Consider the following 18,689-nt stretch of genomic DNA (forward strand, 5'->3'; position numbering starts at 1 on the left):
TAAGGAAGGAGGCAGCTTACAAATTACACATTCCTAGGAAAAAAATTGTACAATTCTAACTAGGGGTGAGCCAAATCTGTGGTTTAAGAGTACTTTCTTGAAAAAAAGAAAAATGGTTCACAAATCGAACAAAGCCATTTTCTGTGGTCTGATTTGGTTTCGAAAACACTTGATGCAACCTACTAATTTTTTTATTATATTTATCATTGAGCCTTCCCAAGAAGACGTTGCCGTCAAGTAATGGACACTTTTTTTTTAATCTTTTTTGTCGAAAGTGAAAGATACTTGCTGACAAAACATTTCCAGCATTGGATTTTGCAATCAGAGTATGAACCTTCCAAAATCAATTGCCAAGAACGCCCCTTATAATAAACCACGAGAACGAAGGCCATTAAAAGAATAATGATATACAAAATCTAATTACGTAGCGCTATATTAAACACCTATAGAAAACGAAAGTTAACTCAAAACCAACCTTTCATATCAATTTTAAATTTCATGCCTTGCACCAAGATTAATTTGTAAAATGTCACACAATTTCCTAAAGGAAATGGAAATTTAATTGAATATAAGGAGTAAGAAATTATATGAATTTAATGTTAGCCAAGTAACAACTTCAAATGGATAGGGAAAGTACTTCACAATGACAAATGAGGAATCACAGCCTAAAAAGTGAGACAAAATATTCCATAAATTTTAGTTTTTAGAGTAAAATATGAGAAAATTTAACGAAACTTAGCAAAATATAATTTTTATTCAAGTAAAATTGTACAATGTTGGGAGTAATATATGTTTTGATACCACGTTATCTCTCTAATTTCTTGTTGGAGTTTGCTTTGCTAGCCCAAATCTCAAACTAAAAGTACATATTTTAAAACCGTGTAGACGTCACTAATATGACTAGAATAAATAATTTTGTGCTAGTGACAAGCTCAAGTAGTGATATTTACACACAAAGTGAATTACAGTAGTCACATATATGATGATGTTATATTTTATATATTAAAATATTTTAGTAATAATACAAAATGAGACACAAACGTTGGGAATTCTAATTTGACAAATCTCAAGCCAGGCTTTGGTTTCCTTTTGGTATTTAGTGTTGTGCTAAATTAAGATTATGTGTATTGTTTCCCTTATTGGTTCTAGTTTTTATGATTTTACAATTTAAAGGTCATTTTTGGCAATTAATTGTGGAAGCTCTAAATTCTTGTTGCCATAATCCCACAATAGGGATGTATGGCGAGCGTGTCCCCGTCACTTTCCGGGAAGTGACGGAACCATCTTCTTAGCTTTTTTCTTTATCATCTATACTTGGAAATAGTCTCTCTTTTTTTTAAATGTGAAATAGCTTGGATTTTCATTTTGTACGAAATTATGAATTGTCACGAACGTGGAGTTTGGTTTTATGAAATTAATACTCTGTCTAAGTTACTTTTTAGTTGATTTAAACTCACCAAATTACAAATAATTAAAGAGAAACAAATAGAAGAAGAAAAAGGTCATTGAACCAAATCTTAAAAATTGGTTGGTTAGATTTGATTCGACACCAGTTTATAATTGAGAAAGGTGTCAAAAAGTTATAAATTTACTGCATTGGCCGATCCTAACCATGCCACATAGGTTGATTAGCATATACGTTATTAATATATAGTTAAAATTAGCTGGAATGACTAAATTGGCATCAGATTAAAATGTTTAGGACTGAATTAGTACTAATAGAGATTTACGATTAAATTAGCGTAGATGCAATAAGTTTAAGATTTTTCTATTACTTTTCTCCTTGATGAGATCGTGGTGAAATTGAAGAAGGCATGTTATGTGGGAAACACAAAAGACATTTAGCTCGATTTGGATAGAAAAAGGAAATCAGCTTCCTCCATCTCTTCATAGTGAAAAACTAGCTATAGCCTTTTGCTTTTCTAAAACATGTGCCGGTGCTTCCACGCAAATTATTAAGAGCCTTAAAATATGTAGTGACTGTCCCGTTGCCATAAAGATGATATCCAAAGTCTGTACCCACGAGATTGTGATCAGGGATTGCCACCGTGGTTGATCACTTTAATGACGGAGTTTGCTTTTCCATAGATTTCTGGCAGATGAAATAGTTTCTGGGTCCTGTCAATTTTCATTGGTAAATTGAATGTGTGGCCACAGAAATTTGGACATGTTGACTGAAACATAAATCATCTAGACAAATTCTGATAGTCAAATACACTAAAAGGTAGATTGTTAGATACCAAGTTTAATTTGTAATCCGCATCATTTTAACCGGTATGAACCACAAGAACCCTTAGTATATTCTTTTATTGAGAGCTACTCGATTGGAAAATCTTGTGAGGCGTGTGTGAAATTGTAAGTGCACACTTAGGACATGCACGATAACCATAATTGTAAGTGCACACTCAGGGCACACATGACAACTATTCTATTTCTGTTCTAAAACTATTTTTCTATTCTAAACTTGTTTCTAGAATAGAAACTTGTTTGGTGATGCATTTCGTTTTTCTATTTTTGAAATAAATTTTTAGTCTAGAAATAAGTTTGTAACATAAAGGATTTAAAAATTCTTCTTATCACTCATCCTCTCTACTAATTGGCCATCCACCCACTCGTTGCCATCTCTAGTTGCTTGCCATTGCTCGTTGCTCGCCGCTGCCTGGGATGGAGAAATTTTATATTGTTATTAAACGAAATTATATTCTCAAACAAAAATTTGCATCGTTATTAAATACGTATTTTTCTTAGAAACTCATTCAAGAATATAAATAGAAAAATCTATTTCTCTCTAGAAATCAATTTCTAGTTAGAATGGTTATAATTTACACTCTTAGGGTGCGTTTGTTTGTATTTGTTCAAAAATTGTTTTGGGGAATAGAAATAAAAAAAATTATTTCTATTCCAGGAACAATTTTTGACTAGAAAGACGCGTTTGGTAAATTTGTTCGGGAATAAAAAATGAATAGAAACACGTTTGGTAAATTTATATTCTTTTTTGTTTATTTTAATTTTTTAATATTTTTATTTTATTTTTCCTTTATTTTTTATTTTTTATTTTTTCTTCTTTTGGTTGGTTGCCGGCCATACCGAGGTTGGCAATTGGGCGATGGGGCTGGTAGCCTTGCCTAGCCATGGCGAGGCTCGTCGGCCCCCGGCGAGGCCAAGCCTCGCCTTGGTTGGGCGAGCTTGGGCTCGCTGGATCTACACGAGCCTGAGCTCACCCAGCCAAGGCGAGGTCGAGTGTAGCCCACGCCGGCGAGGTCACCGGCCCTCGAAGGCTGATTGCCGGCCATGGGCGAGGCCGGCGACCGGCCAAAGAAAAAAAGAAGAAAAAAAAGAAGAAAAAAAGAGAAGAAAAGAAAGGAGAGAGAAAATTCGTTCTTCAAAAGTGTTTAGGAACAAAAAAAATAACTTTTTTTCTTATTTCCGTTCCACTTTTGTTCGGAAACAAAAACAGATTTTGAACAAAAACACAAACAAATGTGTTTTTTGTTCTTTTTTGTTCCAGGAACAAAAAAAACAAAATTTTTGTTCATGAACAAAAATAAAAACACAACCATGCACACCCTTATTCTCTTGGATATGGTTTGGCCTCACTCTCGACCATGCCTCACAATGGTTTGGGCAAGTCCAGCATTGCTAAGGCCTCATCGGCCGTGGGTGAAGGCGGCAATGGCCTTGTAGCCATAGACGAGGTCACCTTCGTCCGCAGCCAACGAGGTGGCCTTGCCAAGCTACCGACTAGTTTCGACGGGTTGGCCATTGTGGTAAAAAAAAAAGAAAAGAAAAATTAATGAAAAAATCAAAAGATATTATTAATAATTGTCAACATCAATATTAGTCGTGTCAATGAATTTAATTGGCAAAATATAAAAAAATTTATAATTAAATCGATACAATTGAATTATTAAGAATTGAATTGATAAAAATGTAATAAATTTAAGATTTTTTTAAACAATTTTTCCGTGATATAGAGGACGTGAGCTGGGCCGGGGAGATTGTGACCGTTGATCTCGCGTAATTCAAACCCGGTCTAACAAGTCATCTCTAGTCTAGCCACGATCCACTTTTTTTTTTTTTTTTTTTTTTTTCAGGGAACTCCCTGGCGAGCAAACCTTGGAGGAGCGACCGCAGGACCCATCAACACAGGTAAAAATCCCTAACGATGCCTCTGGGTTTCGAACTTTTCCCATTCAAAAGGACAAGAGAGCCCAAGCCAACTGCTTGCTGGGGCGGGAGTGCCACGATCCACTTTTTTTTTCCTCATTTCCGATAAAAAGCGAAGATGCCCATAAAATAACATCGGGACCCACCCTCCCTCTCCTTCCGGAGGAAGGTAACGATCCTTACGATCGCCTACTCCCGCGACCAGCGTACACCGGTTCCCCACAACAAGGCAAGCTACGACAGTCCAAGTCAAAGGCTAAAGTCCTCCCCCAGTACCCCATCCACAGGAAGACACGTGTAGATCCCACCACGACGCCGAGCAGGGGATCAGCAACTGCGCGGGAGCGACCTCCTCCTTCGTCCTTACGAATTTCTTTTGAAAAAGGGGAGAACGAGCACGCTTTTGCTTTGCAGCGACCGCGAGCGATTACTTCGCGATCGGGGAACACGGAGAGAGAGAGAGAGAGAGAGAGAGATGGAGCACTCGGAAGGGACTTCGGCAATGGCGAGGCCTCCTTCTCCGGCGTCGTCGTGTAGCTCCTCGCATTCCTCTCAGTTTCCTCCTTCTTCGTCGTCCTCCTCCAGGTTCCCTCCCCTCCCGATCATGGCCCTCCGCGAGAAGATCGTCGAGAAGATCCTCGAGAATCGCGTCACCCTCATCGTCGGCGAAACCGGATGCGGTACTCTCCTGTGTGTGTGTGTGTGTGTGTGTGTGTGGGTGCAGAGTGCTCTGCTGCATTCCATTTTTGTTGCGTTTTAAGTTTGAGCGGTGAACGATGGACTTTCAAAACGCTGAATTTGGCATTCGAACTCATGTGATGCGAACCGAGTGCATGCGATTCCTTTTTCTCACGCTAGCCTTTCCTTCCCATTGCTAGTTCGTGGACTACGTTGTTGTATTTCTTGATGTTTCGCGGCTTCGGAGACTAAACCGAAGGAACTAAAGTGTCATGAATGATGAAGAGGTCACTTTAGTGTAGCTCTGTTTTATTTGGTCTCGTGCAGCACGTACTGATGATCACAAAACTGTGGAAATGCGATCGCTTGTTTTATTCCAATGAATGAAAATTCCGCACTCAGTTTCTTAGTTTTTTTTTTTTTTTTGGTAAGGAAAAAAAAATGAAATGTCTGTTTAAAGAATTCTTAATTTTGTCGATTTGATTATATAACGGAAATTTGGAAAGATATGAACTCATTTAGCTGTAACCTTATAGACCGTGTATTTTATTCAGTTAAGCAGTTCGTATTAGCTGATTCTGATTGCTACAAACTTACTGGAGAAGGAAGCCGGTAGACTAAACATTTCTTACCCAAAAAAAAAAGGTCGCATCTGGAATATGGAGATTTGGCTTGCTGTCAGGATGTAATTGGTTTATTATTGTTGTTGTTGTTGCTGTTTTGAAGCTGAATATAGTCTTCCGTTATCTAGCTTTTAAGAGGAGTGAAAAAGATTATTCATGATCCTGATAGTTTGTTTTTTCTAGTCCTATAATTGATTGTCCTTCAATTTAAAGGAAGCTTTCAGTAGAAACTAAAGATGGGGCCTTCAAGATCTGCATCATGAGAATATTTTATTGGCTGAATGTTGATTTTAAACCAATTCAACTGTGTAATCCATTACCGGGATGATTATATTTGTGCTTGCCCTGAAGTTACAAATGTGGATTCAGAATCGAATTTCAATGGAACCCGTGTTATCTACTTCTCTGCATCTGATTGGTGCTCTGACCTGTTTTTGTTAGTTCTCTACAGTTTGCTGCTTGGGATCGATCTGATTGTCTATTCTAAATGTCAGGGAAGAGCTCTCAAGTACCTCAGTTTCTGCTAGAGAGAAACATCTATCCTGTAATATGTGCCCAAACTAGCAGATCTGCAGTAGTAGCCATGGCTACAATGGTTGCAAAAGCCCGTAATTGTGAGTTGGGAGGGAAGTTGGATATCATGTTGGTCATTTAAAGAATATATCATCCAGGTAGTGATGCATGCTCTGGATTTTTTGCCTTCTTTATCTGTCTTCCGGTACTTTTGAGCTAATCTTTAGTGAACTTATATGCAGATAGGTATTGTTTGCCACTCTACTGAACTAATAAATAATACAGGGGGACAGTCTTTTAAATTAAGTTGGCCTAACATTCAGCCATACCATTACAGAAATATGAACTCTTTTCCCATCTATATTTTATGTGTGAAGAGTTTCAAATTCTATAATCATCTGAAGTATTGAGAAAAATGTCCATGAGCATGATGACTCCAATATCCACATAACTGACGAACCTTTCTGTCATTTCTATACAATATTAGTATGAAATAGTTACAACTTGTGAAATGTACTATGTTATTCGTCAAGCTTTCGTGTGTAAAGTGGTTATAGGGTCTGAATCTTTATTTAATGTGAAACACTTGAAACATTTCAAAATATACAAATATTGAAATGTACATCCTATATAATTTGTTCACTATCTTCCAAAATCTAAAATCTTTATTTTCTCGTAAGTCATAAATAGAAGTAATAAGTGGGACCAAATAGGTCCATGGTCAACCTTGAAAGTGAATTTTTCCACACAAATGTGATCTTAGATTTCATTAATCATTTTATTTTCCTCGATTTCATATGATAAAGTTTTTCTTATTCATATCTATGTCATTAATGCATGTCCAGCAATTAAAACAGTGTCTTAAATGCTCAAACACGTAAATGCAAGAGTCACTTCCATTCATTTATTATCTATGTATATATTGGTTAAGACTTTTTTTTTCCAGTGGCTCATACTAATTTTACATTGATTCACCATATGGAAGGGCCTTTAGGCATCTGTGTTGTGTATATTTTAAACTAAAGTCCTTATTCCTTTCTACCTGTCTTCTTTTACAGCTCAAAGATTGCTTTCAAAACTGGAAATTTTGTTAGAAGAATTACGCGAGAAGGGTCTGAATGCGCTTGATTGCAAGGCTATCATACTAGATGAAGTGCATGAAAGATCTGTAGAGTCTGATCTCCTTCTTATCTACGTGAAGCAGTTTCTCCTGGAGAACAACAACCTTAGGTCCGGTTATTAATTTTTCCCTGTACTTGATGTCATTCGAAGTGTATTACATAGTATGGGGTCATATAAGCTTTTTTGAGTAGCTTTATTGATAGATACTTGGAGAGTCTGTGGTTATGATGCAGTGAAATCTTTATTTTTTATCTTCAGGCATTTTATAATTTGCATCACTTGTGAAAATGAAAATCTCAACCGGCGGTTTATCAATAACATGCTTATATCATGTGGTAGTGCAAATAGAATGTGAATGCAGTTAATTCAATAACGAAGTGGAAAGAATCAATCACACTGGCAATATATACAGAAAACCATATCTTTGATTTGATGTTTCATGGATAGCGGTCGGTTTGTGGCCTTAGAAACTTAGTTCCCGTTTGATATTTTACAGGGTGGTATTAATGTCTGCAACAGCCGATATTGCAAAATACAGGGACTATTTTGGAGATATTGCTAGGAATGAAAGAGTAGAGGTGGTTGCCATTCCTAACTCCAACCAGCAAACCATTTATCAAAAAGAGTTTTATATCTTGAGCAGGTAAAAGCTCAGTTATTAGTCCAGATAGGCCTAAATTTGCAGCATTAATTTTCAATAGTATCCGCTCTATGGTTGATCATTTGGCATTCTTGTTTTCACATGGAATTTCAAGGTGAGTTGGCTTAATTTTTGCTTATTAAAATAGACTTTACTTTCTGCTTTTAGCATTTAGATTCGACTTTTATTTAATACGTAACACCTTGAAAGCATGTAATTATTAGCAATTATTAGCAATTTGAATCATTTAAAGACATTTTAACTTTTTTCCTGATTTTTTAATTTTCAAAGTAATTATTTTTAAACATTTGTTGGGAAAGTCATATATATATTTATATATGCCATAAAGTCATAAGTAGTTAAGAAGTCAAAATAAACAGATCCTGAACTGAACTTAGTCCTTGAAATTTTCATGTAGTTAAAGAAGACTGGAATCTCTTACTGCCTTTTCGCTTATTCAAGCCAGGGCTCCATGTTTTTGCACTTATCAAATGCTAGAAAAGTTAGTAGAAAGTAGTTCTTGTCGCAATTCTTAGCGGCGGAGCATAATGCCTTTGCAGCAATGCTTGTGAGTACTTGCTTCTGCTTTTAGAAGTCTGCTTGAAACGGTTTGAAAGCAGATTTTCGAGAAGCAATCCAGGGCTCATTTTGCAGCTGTGGCCGTTCAAACTTTTAATTGTAAATGTTGGAGAATACTCGAATCATTATGCGGGGGTCCATCAAGATAATGTCGAGATTTGTTGCGGATTTATTACCCTAATGGTTGATGAATTTTTTAATTAGAATGTGAATAGGATTTCGCTTTTAAAGTAGTATAATCTTAGTTGACCGAATAAGGCACTATTTATCAATTGGTTACATTTTCCTAGTTTAGGTTTTCACGAATATGCGCTTTATATTGATGTAAAGCAGCTCAGCTGTGAGCGTATTGTGTCTTGTGTGTGTTTTGTGGATTCATGTATCCGTGTTTAGGGAGAATGACCAAAAAAGTCCTAAACTTATTGCAATTGTGCCAATTCAATCCTAAACTTTTTTTGTCAATTTAGTCCTAAAACTTTTTACAATTGTGCCAATTCAGTCCATCGCCCAAAAATTGGCTCGGCCGGCGCCGACGTGGACGCGGCCGGCCCGGCAAACGATTTTTTAAATAATTTTTAAAATTTTTTTCTAATTTTTAAAATTTTAAATTTTTTTTTTTTTCCTATCTTCTCCTTCCTCGGCCGGCGAGGCTCGCCGCGGCAAAGGCGAGCCTCGCCCAAATTAAGACTAGGACGGTGAGGCCGCCGTTGCCTAGCCAAGGCGAGGCTCGGCCTTGCCCAGCCATGGCGAGGTTGAGCCTCGCCGCGTGGCCAAGGCTACCGTCAGCTCCTCTCGACCACCGGCGAGGCTCGACCTCGCCATGGTTGGGCTCGCGGCCTCGCCGTCGCTAGATCCGGCGAGGCTCGACCTTGCTAATAGTCGGCGGGGTGACCTCGCCGGCCCCTCGCTTTAAATCTCTCGGCGGGCTGGCCGATCGGCGCCGGCCAGAGGAAGAAGAAGATAGGGAAAAGAAGATTAAAATCGTTCGCCGGCCCGCTTGCGTTCATGTCAGACCGGTCGGCTAATTTTGGTCGGATGAACGAATTGACATAATTGTAAAAGGTTTAAGATTAAATTGGCCAAAAAAAGTTTAGGACTGAATTGGCACAATTACAATAAGTTTAGGACTTTTTTGGTAATTCTCCTTCCGTGTTTATCCCATTTCTGCTAAGTCAATTGGTATCGGAGCCAGTAAAATTGCGGGTGAGCAGAGCCAGGTCTGGTAACGTTGGTAATGGAAGCCACCGTCCCGCTGGCAAAAATCAGGGGGTGCAGGCCTTGTGGACGGATACTCGTTGTCTCAAGGCATCTCAACGGGCCATGGAGGTTGCAAATCCGAGAGGCTGTTTTAAGCCCTACTGCAAATCCGAGAGCTTCTTCAGAGACGATACCAATGACCCAAGATTTGATGAGTCAGATCTGTCCCAACCCATGATATGCAATCAGGGGTTGCAATCTGCTGCCTTTCTCGATCAAGTGTTGGTGGAGAAGCGGCTGTTTCGCCAGTGAGAAATCCTTCAATATCTTGACTTTTAACTTAAGTAGATTTGAAGGTGACAAATTAAGCCGCTTTGAGAATTGAGGGAAATGAAATTTGGGAGCGGCAGCCATTGTTGTAGCATGTAGGGAAGAGGTCTGGGTGCCTTGCATAAACGTTTGATTGTGACGATCACATAAATAGTTTTCATTGTCCCTAGGCAAAAATCGACTCTTTCACAGCGTTAGCGTCTTTGACCATGTGGTAATTAGTGTTTTGCCTTCTAATTGACGCTCCTCCTTTAATTGTATACTTAACAATATACAATCTCTGATTTGATCTTTCTATGGAGGAAAAAAAATGAAAGTAACCTCTAATTCCAAAAAAATTAGGAGTAATAGGTTCTGATGTAGGTAGATTTAAAACCAAGTACCTGGAACCTATCTAGAGCTGGTTTCTAGTTTTGGAACTGGTTCTTTTAGAAACTGGTATGGAATCGAACTTGTCAGTTCCATAGTCGATTCAAGAGCGGAGCCTATTTTAATGACACGGTCAAGGCTAGTTCCTCAATTTTTTTATTTTTTTTTTTTTTACTAAGGAACCCAGGGTCTCGGTGTGAACTGGTCGTGTAAGGCCAGTTCGATTCAGTTCTTGGATTGAACCAGTCTGGTGCTCAACCTTTGCAAAAACACTAATATGGTTGCCTAAGAATTTGAGCTAGAATGAAAAAAACGAAAGAAAAAAAAAGGAGATTTGCGTTTGGATGTTTCCATTCATATTATTTATTAAAATTATTTTTATTACCTCTGCTACACATTAGAATATCTTCGGCAAATATGCATGTTGTAATGAGAACACCCACAACAAACAATAAACCTACGTCCTCCCTTAACGGACTTTATGTAAGCATTTGAAAACGGATGCAATTGGACCTTCTTTGCGCATCCGCTTGTGGGAAGAAGTCGAGTACTTTAAACCTCTTTCTTTCGTGCACAATATAGTAGTGTTTAAATTTGTTCTATATCAACTGTGGAAGAGGCTGGTAATTGGTTTATAAGTGTGAAGGAAAACTTCATATCCTTTAAAGTAGCTTTTGGGATGAGAGAGTTCAAAACCGCTCAACAAATAGATGATCGAGCACTACTAACAAAGTAAGGCCTGCGTATCCATTTGCACCCTAGGTTGACAAGTGGCATATCTTATCTCAGTGTACGTTCAATACCTCCTGACATCATACTCCAGGCGCATTTTCTTAAAAACGCGTTCCACGTGTTGCAGCAAAATTATTACATATGCTATATTAAGGCTGTCCTTATCATGACCATGGCGTATGAAGTTCCCTCTTAGTGCGTTTCCTGCTCATGTCCAGGTGTAGTACTCCTGTGTCAATATATTTGTCCAGTGCTGTTCAATCCAACACCAGTCCCTTACTTCCTCAACCCCGCAAAACCCAGAACGATCATACAATAATGGGGGGAACTTTTTTTGACAGTGGAGCAGAGTTGGTTTAGATGATGAGATCCGCCTGCTTGTCAAAAAAATGTGGTAAAAAGAGATGGCAGAATCATGGTACTTTTATTTTTCTTTCGATGGCATCATTGATAATGTGAGTGACATCGATGAAGCATGATAATTCCTGACAGTTGTTTTCTCTCTTTTCTATGGAAAGGTTAATTTCTATGTTTCCCATGGAGTATTTTCAAATATAGCTTGAGAGGCACACTGTTATTTATTAAATTTTGCTGAACAGGTAACCGAATTGCTTGGAATTGGTTCAGAGTCATTGTCAGTGAAATATTGCAATGGGGAAAGCCCTTCAACAGCCAAGGCAGAAATTGAACCTCAAGTCCACAGACTCATTCATGATCTGATAATGCATATACATGAAAACGAGCCAGACATTGAAAAAAGCATATTAATTTTTCTGCCAACATATGCTGCACGGGTGCAGCAATGGCACCTTTTGAAGTCCTTAAATTCATTGTTCAAAGTCATTTTGCATGACATCATAGACACAGAACAAGCTTTGTTGGATATGAAGATCTGGAAGTCCCACCGTAAGGTAAGATGCGCTTTTGGGAAGCTCAAATAAACTTCTCATGTTTCAAGCATTGGAGTTCTCTTATTTTGCATATTAGCACTTGCATGATCAGAGTATTGGTAACTAAATCAAGATTAATGTGCCCCATCTAAAGGCATCATACTATATAGTCTCTCATTTTTATTTTTATTTGGGTTAAAATCTTGTCTGGTTGGTAGAAGTATTTGAGGGAGCAATAAAACATGAAGATTGTGTTATTCTGAAAAGCTATCACAATAGAAAACTGTATCAATAGATTTTACAGGAAAAACTTTGCTTGTATTGACTTCTGAATCTTCGGCAGCATTTATGTCAATAAACTGATGCAGAAAAGGGAAGCCAAGGATCTTGCTTACGCTATTGATATCATTGCACAGGTGCAGATCTTTTAGGCATGTTCCTCCGTGTGCTTCTCCTCAAGTTGCATTCTTCATGAAGGCTATGGATTAGTTTGCCTCTGCTTTTGTTGGGAACGGTTTCGAAATTATGTGTACTTATCAATGTGATATTAGTATCGGACCATTATAGTATTTGCTGTGGGATTGTACCTTTTCTTATGCCATTATTAGTGTTGAAGCGCGTGCATGATTGTGGGAGGTTATGGACCTAAAAAAGGAAAAAAATTAGAGGAATTGGGTGATTATTTAATAGGGTGGATATAGTGATAAAGGAGAAATGTATGAAACGAGTGGCTACTTGATGAAATGAACGTAGATAGTCATAAGGGTGATATTGAAATGTCAAAAAAGTGAGACAAGTACACTTTTCTTCTAATAATATGGATTTGTGATAAAGTTGGATCTCTTTTCATTAGCCAGTTAGAGAAACATATCACATATTTGAGTTTCTTCTGATATTGAAAGTTCTTTTTGACCAGATAATACTAGCTGTACAAAGTGCTGAGTCATCAGTGACAATTCCGGAAGTAGCTTTTATAATTGACTCGTGTCGATCACTACAAGTTTACTGGGACGTTAATAGGAAATGTGAATTCTCGGGGTTGGTGTGGGTATCGAAATCTCAGGTATCATATAAAGCTCAGCAACTTAGTCTCAATTTCTGTGTTATGTTCATGAGATTCAAAGTTACATGTAGGCTGAGCAACGAAGAGGAAGAACTGGTCGGACCTGTGATGGAGAGATTTATAGATTGGTAACTCGATCATTTTTCAGTGATCTAAAGGATTACGAGGGTCCAACTATACTGAGATTACCACTGCAACAGGAAATATTTCTAATCTGTTGCGCTGAACAAGAGACCATTAATGATCCCAGAGGTATGTTCCTTCTGTCTATAAAACGTTAAAGTGTGCTGTTGACATGTCCTCTCTTCCTGTTTCACCCTCCTCATCTACAAACTTGCCCAGATGCATCAATCTTCTCTTAGAACTGGAAGTGCAAAATGGGACTCCAACCTACGCATAAAAAATCATGCAAAAGGATGGGAAATAAACAAAAGTAGGGAAGAGGGCAAAATCAAAACTGAGAAGTCCTTTTCTTTCCTCCCTCTTTTAACCTAGCCTTACCTTTCTAGAGCATTAAGGGCCTTCCTTCCTCTGCCACTGAAATCCAAAACTGATGAACTCTGTTTTATCCCAGTGGAGTTGCCCATACAACTTCTGTTCCCATTATGTGTTGCGTTTTTTAAGATCAATTGAGTATGCTGGCTTGGACATTTCGCCCTGCAAAATTTTTCTTGTTCGATCAACTCCCTCAATATTGGAACCCTATGCAGCTAACAAGAAGTGACAAGAAAGTGAATCTCTTCAACAAGTTGGAAATTCTTCAGCTCAAGGAAACACCATGAGACATCCCATTTTCAATATTCACAAGGCATTAAGGAATTTAACTGTCCTTTGTCACCCTTCAATTGACTAATCAAGAAATAGATACCTTATACACTTCCACGCAAATATACTCTGTGAAGCAACTATGGAAGTCTTGAAATAAATTGAAAGGCATGCTGTTGTACAGCTATTCAGAAGATATCGAAAGGGGGATTTTCAGTACTGATCAAAATTAAGAAGTATTTTCTTTGGATCTTTTCCTTTTTGTGCTTAGCTAGGACTGCTGCAAAAACTTCACACAGAAAATATTCTGAAGCCATGTTACTGACACTCCCTGCTGCATTTATCACTATTTGATTGTGCAAAGTTCGACATTGGATGATTATAAGAGGGAACTTGCATCTATTCCAGAACTCTCAAGTTACATGACACACATTTCCATGATTATGTTTTTAGCATTCCCTGATATCCTGCATTCATACATTCACTATTATTTGATTAATAGAAATGCTAATCCTCGAAACATAATGTTAGTATTGTTGCAGAAGGCTTTAGACCCTCCTGATCCTGATGTTGTTCAGGATGCATTAGATTTACTAGTTCATATGGGTGCACTCCAGACATCTCATAGAGGGAGGCTTGAGCCAACATTCTATGGACATCTGCTTGCCAGTTTCTCTCTGTCTTTTGATGCATCTCTGCTCATAGTTAAGTTTGGGGAAGTTGGATTGCTGCATGAGGGCATTCTTCTTGGTGTATTGATGGATACGCAACCTCGACCCATCATCCATTATTTTGGGGAGGATGATTTGGTACTTCCTATCAGGCAAACGCCAATTTCTTTTTAAGATCCATTAACAGGTGAAAGACAGTACTCTCATTGTCTATTCCCCTTTTCTTTCCAGTTCAAAAAGTACCTTCACTGCTACTTCAGCAGAGATACCAACAAACCCCCAATCGGTCCTCTGAAGGAGGTGATCTTGATGGCAAACTTGGGTGCCTTTAAATTTTGGCAGCGCATTTTCAAGGTATTCTCATGATTTATTCTTGAAGATCTTTAAGATATTTGTTCTGACATGTATGTTGTATTCTTCTGAAGGACAAGTATCGCACGAAGCATTTAAATCAAGTTCTACAATCTGATGACATGAAGGCTACAGAGAAGATGGTGGTGGAGGCTGAAGAAGAATGGTGCTTCTTTCATAATCTTAAGCAGCCATCACTTAATCATGTCGCTGAAAAATGTACAGTTGCAACCTGTCACCTCTCTTCCCCTTTCTTTCTTCAATTAGTTGGACTCTTGATTTTGAATTTGCTTTTCCTCAGATGAAGATGTCCTGAGTTCATTACATCGATTTCGGCCCAATTTCCTTGGTGCATCTGATGGTTTTCCTTCGTATTACTGTCCTCGTGACTTCCAACACAAATGCCTTCTTGAGTGTCTGCCGAATGAAAATGAAGATGAAGATGAAGATGAAGATGCAGCTGGCCTAGATGACGAAGAACTTAATGTATCTGTCTACACCAGGGAATGTGTTGCTAGGCCATTTGTTGCCCCAAATGACTTCAAGACAAAAAATGTGGCTGACAAATTGACAGCTGTTGTGAAAGAGGTACTTTATCATACTTTACGTGCCCTTTTGCAGATACCTATAGAATTGAGTTTCCTTTGTCTGTAATGTTTTTATAGATGAAAGCTCATTACTTTGGATTGGCACCCGGTGATCAGCCCAAGAGTTCTTGTGAGAGTTGTTTTGCTTTTAACAATGGGGGTAAGTTATGTAGACATTTTCTAAAAGGATCTAGCAACAGGGGCAGTAATTGCTCGTTTTCTCATTCATTCCGAGCAAAACGACCTATGTGCAAATTCTTCGGCACTTTACAGGTTTATACTTGACTTTGCCTTTTATTTTCACCGTATATAATATGCATGCACGTGTTATCAGCATATAAATTCCTTTCTCAGAGGTTGTACCCACTTACCAAGTGAATGTTTGGTGACGTGTTATGCTTTATCGTGAATGTGATTGAAGAATTCTTTTACTGCTTGATTGAAGCAAATAAAGCAGTAGAAAACGTTGGCAAGTTGGGGCATGCTTTATATCTTATTGTTAACTTTGCAAATTGCATACTACTGCAATTCACGAGGCTATGTTCACAGAATGCATATGACACGTGCTTGAGATTCTTCCCCATTTTGAAGGCATGGTCGTGTTGATCTGAAGGGCGATGGAACCCCTCCATGTATAATTGTAAACTGATCAGCTCGTGCTTAGTTGTCAGCATATCAGATTCATTGCTTTGTCGTTCATGCCCAATGGTACATGTTTCCCTAAGTTTCCCCGTATCTAGTTTTGTATTAAATTTAATCAAGCTAAGACCACGAACACCTTCTCCAGCTCCTGATGTTTTCAAATTTTTTGAGAGAATTTATTCTTTTTCTCAAAAATTTCAAATCTTATGATTCTGTCATTTGGAGGCCTCATATTGAAAGTTGCCAGGTAACACGCTACTAGGAGCACTGCTTGGCACCTGCACTAGTTTTTTGAGTGCTTCAGTTCTTTTTAAATGCTTGGGAAGCACTCAAAAACTGGTGCAGTAGAACCTTGAATGGTGTTCATTCTTCAGCAGCTTCTGGGGAAGTTGCTCTGATCTGGAGAGTTTGTAATTTGAAGGTCTATAGCACTTTGAGAACACGTACTGTTATGCTCATTTTGAAGCCACAGTCATAACACAACTACTGGCTACAGCACTTAAGATTATAGCAGAAGTTACTGCAAAGCTAAACAAACCTTGATAGGGTACCTATGAAAAGAATTCCGTTGATGCTTCATGGATGTTGAAAAGGTCATAAGTAAATATTCTTCTGGATTTTGTGTATAGTCCTCCTAAGAGATTAGAGGCTTCTGAGCTTAAACTGGCCGCTCCTTGTCACAAGCAAGAGTTCCAAAAGCTGGTATTGGGATTGCTTGCATATAGTCCTCCTAAGAGATTAGAGGCTTCTGAGCTTAAATAGGTCGCTCCTTGTCTGAAGCAAGAGTTTCAAAAAGCTGGTATTGGGATTGCTTGTGTGCACGTGAACCTGTAGCTGATTGTGTCCACGTCATGCCACACTCTCCTCATACACTCTTAAGTCTTGTTTTCATCTCTGCTGTTGCTTTATTCCCCAAGGCAAAGTGAAAGTAATTCATTAATTGATTGTGTAATTGGACTTGCAGGGTTGTCGAAACGGTGATTCATGTTCCTTCTCTCATGATCTGGGCACATCATTTTCATCAGTCACTAAGCCAAGTTCATGCATCCCAGAAAATGGCAATGCTGACCCGGCGCTGCTTATTCGGTTATTTCCCTTTGCTGATGATGGGAATATTCTTATCTTGGATGACATCAACTTCCATTTTACCTCCAACATTGCCCGGATTTATGATCCCTTAAGAATGGTTGCCACCACACGTCTTCTGGAATCCTCCATATCCGAACCATCATTGACTGATGTCAAGATTATGTGGGGACTCCATCACCCATACCAAACCATCATAGGGAAAGCTCCAGAGAGTCAAGTTCTGTGGAAGTCAGTGAAATGTGTCTTGTGGTTTCCTGATTTTGAAATTTGCGGATGTGGAAAAAATTTGGAGGGACAGAGAAGTTTCATAAAGAATTTCTTCGAGTATCTGGCAATTCGGCTACTTGCTGACGCTTCATGTGAAGTACCCGTCATTCTTACCATGAATAACCTTAGGTTCTCAAACCTGCAGGTAATTACGATTTCTGAAAGATGGCGACAATTTTTTGTCATTGCTGCGTTTGCTTGATCATGGGATCCTGTAATGAACATGTGATCGATCGATCAGCAATTGCATGTGCTCAGCAGAGAGCTCGCCATTTCCATGCATGGCCAGTAAACTAGATTTTCTTTTTTTTGGTTCTCGAGTGTATCTTTGCTAATCGGTAGTTACACTGATGAACCTTTCAGCTCAGTTTTCTGTAGCATCGTTGAACTCTCTTGCTGAAGTTCATAATAGTGTCTTCAAGACATCTTTTGGTAGACATTCCTGGTTAGCCCCCAGTGTTGTTTTGACACCTTTGTGATTATTGTTCCAGGCAGAGAAGCTGGGAAGGAGCTGCTTCTTCTTTCTCACCCAGTCATTTCCTTTCGCCGAGCAGAGCTTTGGGGAATTGGCGGATGTCATACCCACCGAGAAACTGATGGAGGTATCCAAGCCCATCTCGTATGTTTTTCGCATGTACCCTCCCGTAGACATCGAGTCCGATGATTTCCAAGCCGCGATTCAAAAATGTCTGCACGATGTTCAGTGACATTCTGTGGCATATGGGATCAAAAGGTCATTAATTGGTCATAAGTAGCTTCGAGGATTCCTCCTTTTGCGAGGTTCTTCAGTGAATGCTCTTAGGTATTGCCGTGTTACGTCAAGACAGATGACAGGATGTTCATTGTATTGTATGTACTTGAACTATTGACAGTCGTTGCTCGTTGCGATATTGCTTCTTTGCATAGTGTGTAGTTTGGTTCAAAATACTGAAGTAACGCAAACACGATGAGGTCAACTTGGCCTTTGGAAGCTCTTTTTCAATCTAGTTCTTTGCATCCGACTCATTTTTCGACCTTAGCAAAACATAACCCAATGCTCAGGAGAGTCTTGTTTAAGATGTTTGACATTGAAGTTGCCGCGGACAATCTAAATGTGGAGTGACTTGAGATAGCATGTTTGCGTCATAACATTAATCCCTTGCATCGCTGTTTTCTAATTTTGAATATAGCTGTCTTTGATAAAGAGTCCAAATCATTTCAATTTGGTTTGGCGGGTCGCTTCTTTCCCTTTGTGGAAGGAGACAGCCTAAAAATTACACATTCCTAGGCAAAAATTGTATAATTCTAACTAGGGGTGAGCCAAATCTATGGTTTAAGAGTACTTTCTTGAAAAAATAAATAAAATAAAATAAAATAAAACTGGTTCACAAATCGAACAAAACCATTTTCTGTGGTCTGATTTGGTCTTGAAAAC

At 38.6% G+C, this 18,689-nt stretch overlaps 1 protein-coding gene across 1 annotated transcript; it reads left to right on the forward strand.

Moving 5' to 3' along the window:
• Positions 1-4,590: 4,590 nt before the first annotated feature.
• Positions 4,591-18,259, forward strand: LOC104426762 (DExH-box ATP-dependent RNA helicase DExH8). The gene is given in 17 exon segments (XM_039305399.1): positions 4,591-4,847; positions 5,963-6,091; positions 6,094-6,139; positions 7,040-7,063; positions 7,065-7,211; positions 7,600-7,746; positions 9,495-9,798; positions 11,550-11,861; positions 12,757-12,903; positions 12,975-13,155; positions 14,200-14,477; positions 14,571-14,693; positions 14,765-14,909; positions 14,992-15,278; positions 15,356-15,550; positions 16,884-17,420; positions 17,767-18,259. Coding segments are annotated over 17 exon segments (3,423 nt in total). The 5' UTR covers positions 4,591-4,642; the 3' UTR covers positions 17,983-18,259.
• The last annotated feature ends 430 nt before the right edge of the window (positions 18,260-18,689 follow it).

This window comes from Eucalyptus grandis, chromosome 11 (genome assembly GCF_016545825.1).
Source record: "Eucalyptus grandis isolate ANBG69807.140 chromosome 11, ASM1654582v1, whole genome shotgun sequence".
NCBI lineage: Eukaryota > Viridiplantae > Streptophyta > Magnoliopsida > Myrtales > Myrtaceae > Eucalyptus > Eucalyptus grandis.